This window comes from Stigmatopora argus, chromosome 13, assembly GCF_051989625.1.
Source record: "Stigmatopora argus isolate UIUO_Sarg chromosome 13, RoL_Sarg_1.0, whole genome shotgun sequence".
NCBI lineage: Eukaryota > Metazoa > Chordata > Actinopteri > Syngnathiformes > Syngnathidae > Stigmatopora > Stigmatopora argus.
This window is the reverse complement of record NC_135399.1, coordinates 1,526,966-1,535,781: the sequence shown is the minus strand read 5'-3', so window position 1 is coordinate 1,535,781 and position 8,816 is coordinate 1,526,966. Positions and strand designations below refer to the sequence as shown.

The 8,816-nt window shown below is 40.7% G+C and overlaps 1 protein-coding gene and 1 long non-coding RNA gene across 2 annotated transcripts; both read left to right on the top strand.

Annotated features, from left to right (window-relative positions):
- Positions 1-1,896: 1,896 nt before the first annotated feature.
- On the top strand, positions 1,897-4,670 carry LOC144087093 (uncharacterized). The gene is made up of 2 exons (XR_013304642.1): positions 1,897-2,549; positions 4,225-4,670. It is a non-coding gene; the product is annotated as an uncharacterized LOC144087093 (long non-coding RNA).
- A 2,474-nt stretch (positions 4,671-7,144) lies between these two features.
- Positions 7,145-7,954, top strand: LOC144087091 (gamma-crystallin M3-like). The gene is made up of 3 exons (XM_077617388.1): positions 7,145-7,236; positions 7,310-7,552; positions 7,638-7,954. The coding sequence occupies exons 1-3, from the start codon at positions 7,228-7,230 to the stop codon at positions 7,911-7,913; spliced, it is 528 nt and encodes a 175-aa protein (XP_077473514.1). The 5' UTR covers positions 7,145-7,227; the 3' UTR covers positions 7,914-7,954.
- Positions 7,955-8,816: the final 862 nt, after the last annotated feature.

Here is an 8,816-nt window from a genome sequence, read left to right as displayed (position 1 = left end):
AGTCATGAGGTCTTGGGAAGGGATTTTTAATTGCCCTAAACAAGGCGTCTGACACCTGGGTCAATGGAAATTCATGTGGATGTCTAGTAGTTCCTACCTCTTCCTCTATCATTTGTACCTGATGTTGAGTGCAGGAACCTGACATGGCCTGTCTCAGGTCACCAAGCGCACAATTCTGTCCACTCATTAAGGCCAAGAACTTCATCAGCCATGGACTTCCTCCCCTCGCCAGACGAGGTAGTTGTTCAGTCAATGCAGCCACATCTCTAAGAACAAGAGGATCATATATCATGCCTCCTCACTGAGGGCGGAGGGGAAACATACCTCCAGATGTAGTTTGCACCAGCTGCGTGCTGGGCTTCGGTCTCCGCCTGACTGTCTTGTCTGGTCTTTCGTCCGCTCCACTGTTACGTGGGCGGAGAGTAATGTGAAATCCCGAATTTGGTAGAGCCTGTCTGTACATGTCTACACCCTCTTTTTCCCTTTCGTCTGGAATGTCTGAATCACTGTCTGAGTCATGATCTGATCGTCGATTAGCGTCCTCAAACAGTTTAAGATAGTCCGTCAACTCACCTTTTCCTTTCTTACTATGTTTCTTTCCTTCCTTTTTCTGTCGAGTCACTTCCTCTTTCCACTTCTGTTCTCTATAACGTCGGTCCCTCTCTGCCTCATGTCTCGCCATTTTTTCTACTACTTCTGTTTCGGTCATTACTTTGTCATCATTGTCCTCTCGGTCTAGGTCAAGTCTAGTCCTGGGAGTCAATGAACCTGTTGGTGTCCGTCCCGTGGTTAAATCACTCAAGTCACCGCTGGACTGTCTTGTTTTAACTTTCTTGTATTCAAGATTACATGCCGTCTTTATGAGATCTTTTGCCTTGGAGGACATGGGATCCTCCTCATTCTCAAGGATCAAACGTCCACCTAAAGTCACTAAGGGTGGTTGTAGTGAAGCACCATAAGGTCCTGTCAAAGCTTGTTAAGTCGGTGGAGGTGCAGAAGGGACAGTAGGGGGCGACAAAGAAAAAGCTGGTTCAGGAGGGCTAGGATGATCCACTGTTGGTTGGGGTAATGTAGGATAAATGCCACCAGCGGGCGCCACAGGAACACCTGATTTTTGTAATGTATTATTAATGCCACCAGAGGGCGCCACATGATCACCTGATTTTTCAGAAGCAGATGTTGACCTGGCCTTTTCCATAGCCTGTTTGCTCCTCACCGTGGCCAAAGCTGCTCTTCTAATTCCTCCTCCTCCTCCTTCTGTATCGGGTTACGTTTCCACCTACTCACCTCCTTTTGCTTTTGTAGTTCTGCCTTTTTAGCTGTGATGCCACGCTCTATTTTCTGCAAACCGATGGACAAACCATGCATGTCCCACTCCCCCTTTTGACCAGTAAGATGTACATTTCCTTTCAGCGTAGTAAATTGTTTCTTCAACTTACTTCTAGCCTTAGCTTGTTTTTTTTTTACTTGCCACACCACCCAGAACCTGTGCCTCCACATCTCCGTACAAACTCATCAATTCATTCCATTCTTTGTCGTCATTCTTCTCTTTTTCATCATTCATTCCAACACATCCACCAGAATCTTCACATTCTCTCACAAACTCTCCTTCCATTTTCACCAATTCAGTCATCACAAATCACCGAATGAATTTGTAATTTTAGTATATTCAATTTTAGGAATTTGGAATTTTAATATATTCAATTTTAGGAATTTGGAATTTTAGTATATTCAATTTAAGGAATTGGGAATTTTAGTATATTCTATTTTAGGAATTTGGAATTTTAGTCTATTCAATTTTAGGAATTTGGAATTTTAATATATTCAATTTTAAGAATTTGGAATTTTAGTATATTCAATTTTAGGAATTAGGAATTTTAGTATATTCAATTTTAGGAATTTGGAATTTTAGTATATTCAATTTTAGGAATTTGGAATTTTAGTATATTCAATTTTAGGAATTTGGAATTTTAGTATATTCAATTTTAGGAATTAAATATCTGTGGACCCAGTCGTTTCCCCGCTGAATATGTCTTTTAATACGACCGCCATATAGGAATCCCGGATTCCCTTTTTATTTTACTCGTCAGTAAAACACTTAATCCTACCAGTTATCGTGAAATCCCTGATTTCATATATAATCACGAAAATGTTCCCTGAACAAATACTCGTACTATATAAGTCAAATTTCTACTGTGACTTCTCAATAATTTAAACAATCTGATAGCAGAATTTTGACATTAAAGTAACAGGTATTCTGCTTACCTTTTAGTTGATTTCAGGCGCCTGTTAAAGAAGTCACCGAAGAAGATTCGATAGGTGTCCCAGACTACCGTCGACTTGTGGAATAGTTTTAGACTCGGCCGGCAGGAGTGGTGAAATGGCAGGCCACTTTTCAAGATGGACGCGGCTTGCTTGCTTCTTTATCTCTTGTCTCGCCCCCACCCTTCCGAAGAGGGAGGGAGCGAACGGACAGAACACACGTCGATCTGGTAGCTCTGCTCGGCCAAATGCACATCCGAAAGCGGGCCGCGAGACTTTTATTCAAGGTAGGCGGAGACAAACTTTAGGCGGGAACAACAAGGGGAGGCGCTATGTACAAAGTGATGACAGGCCTTAACCAGTAGGTGCCACTAAAATTCTATTCTAGTTGCTAAAAAGATTAAAGAATTACAAGAGAAATACATTTCATATTGCACACACACCCAAACCGAGTTGCCCAGCTTTTATAACACAAACATGAATAATGTATTAATGGATTAAAGGTATGATGTTGACTGGTCAACGACAGTCCCCAGGGCTCCGCCCTCTCCTGGGATTGTCCAATTGCCTCCGTACCAGTTGGCTGTGCACGCATCAACAAAAGGGAATACTCTGCTGCACGGCAATACGCTCGTAACATAACATAAATAAAGTTAATTGAACTTGGATGACACTAAAAAATAAATTTAATTGAACCTAACACTAAACTCAATTCTAATTTTGTTTGACATTTTGATACCTTTCTTCTCCCAGGTTGGGTCTTTTTGCCCCGCCTCCACACTGACTTTCAGTCAATAACGAGGGTTGTTTGAGTTTGTATTCTTCTACTATAATAATATAAATATTCCCAAAATGATGCACACGAATTTCCTCACAATAGGATAACGCATGACAACTTGCCAACGAGAAATAGTATATACGCCATTCGCACTGACTAATGGGGAAAAAAACACTGAAAAAATGCAACCCTCCACTCAGTGCTCGCAGAGACAATACAAAGAGGGAGTTGCGACCAGACATTACACGAGGGAGTTGCGGAGAGAAAGACAGTGCCCATGATGTTCTTATGAGCAGCATCTCGCGTCCGCTGTCTGCCCGTATATTAAAATTTGTCTCGTATCTCAAGATAAATATTTGCCCAAAATTTTACTCGTATCTCAAATTGCTCGTATGTCGGGCCACTCGTATGTCGAGGTATACGTGTATGTATGTATATACATACGGCTGTACACATTAGTGCGTTTGACAGTGACCACCGTGTCAACTGCTTCTGTCGAACGGACATTTTCAGCCCGAAAAAGAATAAAAACTTATGCCAGAAATACAAGAGGACAGACTCAACTGTCAGAATTAGCTTTGATGGCGATAGAAAAGAACTTCTTGATGGACCTGAAACACACGTGTAATCTGTACCACAGAGTAATTGAAAATTTCTTGTGAAAAGAAAGGAGGGTGCATTTTGTGTATAAATAAAAAGAATTTTTGTTGAGTAAAATGCGTCTATTTTCTGAAATAATATTTAAATTTTTGAGTTTATTATTGATTATTTTTATGTGTCGCAGCTGTAGCTGCAGTAAAGGTTTTATAGACATAAAATACTTGTTGAGGGTTGGATTGATTCACACGTAGCACTACTGAAGGCCCAGGTGTGAAATGCACGGCCCGTCACTGATGCAACGTCCATTACGCTACCTTAGGCCGCCATTGCCCTGTATAGTGTCTATGACGGTTATAGTAAGGAATTTATGTTATCGATATTTCATTGTTTACCTTGTCGAATAGTTGAGAATGACTTCTCGAATTTGTAAAAAGAAAGATTGTTATGACCGTATACTGAACGGGTGTAAGTGTACATTATGTTTTGTTTTATAAAGTGTTGCTATAATAGATATCAGTAAAGTTGGATTGAGGAAGCAACAACGAATCCCTATCGTGATTATTTCTCCCTCCCTGTGTTTCCAGGGGAAATGCAGGGTATAACATGTCCATAGTCTCAGCAAGTGGTGCGACTTGGCGCTGAACGTCTTCAACAACCATGGAACTCATCCTGGACTTCAGACGGGACAAGCGCGCGTCACTCTGCTGACCTCACTACTTATTTATTGATATATTTTTCCGTCTGCTGTTATTTCTGCACTATGTGGTGAAAGCTTTTAATCTCATTATACTTGTGTAATGTCAATGAAAGCATTCAATTCAATTCATTTCAGTTAATATAATGGTGAACGGTAACTTGGGTTTTATCTTGGATCCCGCATGCAGAGATTAGATTAAATTAGATTAGAACTCAGTGGTGGACAGTCAGGGCCGGCAAAGCCTTCTCTGCTGGCCTAAAACAATATCTGAATCACAGACTGATGTTAATTATGTTTTGTCCATGAATACTCATTAAATAATTCCAAATTGTCTGTCAGCTTCCTTTCATTGCTTTTATTGATGCTTTTTAAAATAATTTTGTAATTGTTATTTTATGGCACGATTGATCAATTGGACCTGGATCAATTGGATATGTGTCGCAGCTGTAGCTGCAGTAAAGGTTTTATGGGCATAGAATATTTTTTCGGGGTTGGATTGATTCATACATAGCACTGAAGGTGTCAAATTGTTAATTCGCAGCCTGCCACTGTTAGAACTTCATTTCATCCCGTATTGGGGAAATTTCCTTAGTTGCTGTAGCAAGAAAGACACAGAAGAAGAAGGACAAAACCTAAAACTAGAACTAAACCTACCTTTGTCACACTGCCAATATGGTATGAGAATCCAGGTCCAATTGATCAGTCGTGCCATAAAATAACAATTACAATAGCACACCTTCGATTCATGGGCGTATAGACAACAGTTGTAGCTAATAGCTACTGGATGTGCGGCAATGATATATTGCGGAATGCGCTTCCGCCACACTGGATTTGGATGTGCACCTTAGTTAGGATGAAAATGTCTGTTAACGTAATGTATAAGGGAGTGGCTGAAATTCTCAACACCACAAAAGAGAGAGTAGTTTTAGGAGGCCATATGTTCCTGACTCTCTGGTTTATTTAGATTCAATTGGAGAACTAAGTGGTATCCCCGAGGAGTTCAAAGCTAGACGTGAAATTAAGTCAGGGTTAGAGTCCATAGTCCTTTGGATTACTCCGAATAAAAATACAGAGTAGATCAGTTATGTATATTATAATGAGCAGGGTTTCATTAACGATACAGATTGGAGATCAGTGTTGTACTTACATTCCAAATAATTCCGCTAAGGGAGGAACATTTACTGAAGCGATGGCTAGAACTGTGGTCATTCGATTGGCTAAGCTCAAAACTGGGGTATTGGGGTGCTTATTTGGCAAGGATGGGAATAATTGTGTTAATCATTCTAACCAACAAGTTTCCAGGTGCTCACCGAAACACTTTTTCCCCCTGTAGTGACAGGAAGACTCGGCGAGACACGATGGTGCTGGCAGCGCTGACCCAATTTAGTTGTAAGGTAGAACGCTGTGATCCCTGGAACACTATTTTTCTATCGTGACGGGAAGACTCGGTGAGACAGTATTGGGGTATTGGGGTGCTGGCCGCGCTGACCCAATTTAGTTGCAAGGTAGGACGCCTTTCCACGTCATTTGCAAACGTAATTTTTGGAAGAATATCCACCAGCGAGTTTCCAGGTGTTCCCCGAAACACTTTTTCCCCTGTCGTGATTTTTGGAATGTGGAAGGTAACCGGAGTATCCAGAGGAAACCCACGCAGGCTCGGGGAGAACATGCAAACTCCATACAGATGGATATGACCTGGATTTGAACCCAGGACCTCAGAGCTGTGAGGCCGACGCGCTAACCACTCACTCCACCGGGCCGCCCAATATGCGATAACATTGTCAATTTTTTATTCATTTTCTTTTTTACCAACTAGCCACTAATTTTAAAGTATTTTTTAAATAAACCGTCCATTCAAAAATAGCATTAAAAATATTTTTTAAACAATGGCAGATATCATCTGAAAGCTAGGTTAGCATTAAATATGAAATAGGTTAAAAACCTATGTCAATCTTGCTCACTCCTTATAGGAGCCCTTTGAAATCAACAAATTGGTCAAAATGACTGTCTTGCTCTGTTACCAATTTTGAAGCAAAACTAACTAATCATTCACCAATCAACTGAATAGTTTTTAGTAAAACAACCACGCTCTCTCATTATCCAACAATGAGAACTATGCTTACCAGCCTTCTATAAACAATGTAATTTACTTATTTCAACATGGATATAAAATCAATAGATTGTGGAGTAGAAGTGTAGAATATCTTCTCCTCCCTATTTTTCCCGCAAGAAAAAATAATTGCCATTCATTAATTCATTTTCCGGGCCATTTATCCTCACTAGGTTTGTGGGGGTGCTAGTGGCTTTTCTAGCCAATAACAGTTGCAGGATAGGCTCTGAAGTGGTTTCTAGGCAATAGTAGATTATTTCAGAAATTTTAGTTCCTAATACAGTGGTGACCAATTAAATGCCCTTGGAATGTACGTATTCGTAAAACCAAAACTACATGTGTATAGAATAAAGAACATCGATAGGGCTGTTGGGATTAAATACAAATTGTCTAAGCAAATAAACAGTTCTACTCTTCTACTGTGTGCTAATCCTATAATCCTTGGTGCATCTAATTTGCACAGTCGTAGTTGTTTGCTTTTTACACTTTGAAGAGATGCTTTGTATACTCAAGATCAAAATATTTACACATATAGTTCCAATGAAATTGAATGACTTCAGTAGAAGGAAAATTCTGCACCGTCATTATGACCCTGTGGTTATACGGGCAAACAACTCAATGCTCTATAGGCTTTTAAAATCGGGTGCTTGCTCAGGGATTTAGACAATAGGGGGCACACTGTCTTTGTTTGGTATCAGGTATAAAAGATGGATGTTCAGGCAGAGAAGTAGCAGGTCAGGCACAGCTCTCTGAGAGATCCTGAAGATCACCACTACCAATATGGGCAAGGTAGGTATCAGCATCACTGTTTATTACTCTTTAATATATCAGCAAGCTAAACAGGTCTCCCTACCATCCGTAGATCATTCTGTTTGAGGAAAAGAACCTCCAGGGTCGCTCCTATGAGTGTATGAGCGACTGCGCCGATATGTCTTCATACCTGAGCAGATGCCAGTCTTGCCGGGTGGAGAGCGGCTGCTTCATAATCTACGAGCGCACCAACTTCATGGGCAACCAGCACCTCCTGAGAAGGGGCGAGTACTCAGACTTCTTGAGTATGATTGGCCTGGGCAGCGGTATTAGGTCGTGTCGCCTCATCCCCATTGTAGGTCTAATCCACAACGAAATGTTACAACGGGTTTCCCTGCTTTTTTCTCTAATTTCTTACTGTTTATTCCTGCTGAAAAAAGCACAAAGGTCAGTTTAGGATGAAGATCTTTGAGAGGGAGAACCTAAGCGGTCAGATGAATGAACTGACAGATGACTGCGAGAACATTTTAGAACGCTTGGGCATGAATGAATGCTTGTCCTGCCAAGTGATGGAAGGCCACTGGCTGCTGTTTGAGCAGCCCAACCTCCGTGGCAAAATGCTCTATGTAAGGCCCGGTGAGCACCGAAGCTTCAAGGAGATGGGCATGAGCAACACTCGCTTCATGAGCATGAGACGCATCATCGATTCATGCTGATTGTACCTTGCTACCAAATAAATGTGAGTTTCTAAATTCTGGATTTGTTGTACAATTCTTCATTCTAATCGGCCTCATTGGGGCTGTTGTCTGGTTCACCATTAAAAATTCCCCCAAACATCCATAAATAACAAGGGAGACACTATCACAACATTTTGATCATGGTGTCAGGGTGTAACTCAATTTGGATTACGGTCCACGGTCATGGTAATTAGATCTTGGGAGCCGAACCAATTTAATTTTGGCCAAATAAGCTAATGTGTCATGGCTAGTCAAAATGGATTGGACATATACCATCATCAATGGCACTGAAAGATGAGCATTCACAGGTAGTCCTCCCAGTTTAAGTGAATTGGAAATCTGTCGATGTCATTGGCTGGCAATGACTTAATTTTGCATCACTTCCTTGCAGTTTCGGTACGTGTACTTTTACCTTTACATTTTGAATTATTTCCGAATTATTTTTTTAGTTGCTTCCTGTTGTGGGATGTTCTTTTCTTTGTTCTGACAGATCTGGTGAAACAAGTGTTAACAAAAATATAGGCAAGACATTGTTGAAGCTTCCATGACCAGTTCTCTTTATTGGCTCGAGAAAAAGCGAGATTCTTGTTATTCTGACTCCCTTTTTAAAGTCTTCATTGCCTCCACCCAAAGTGGGCGTTAACCTAAACATTTGTTGAGGTAAAAGATTCTCAAGATATAACAACTTTCTTTCAACTAAAGGGACAGGATGTAAAGACAAGCCAGGAATGATCAAATTAGTAAAAGCTTCACAACTGTCAGAACACAGCTAAATTGTTTATACAACAAACATTATGATATGCCTGCTTTTTTTCCACACATTGTTGTGAAGCCTCTGCCCAGACACAATGATCAAATTAGTGGCTATCACTCTGGTACACA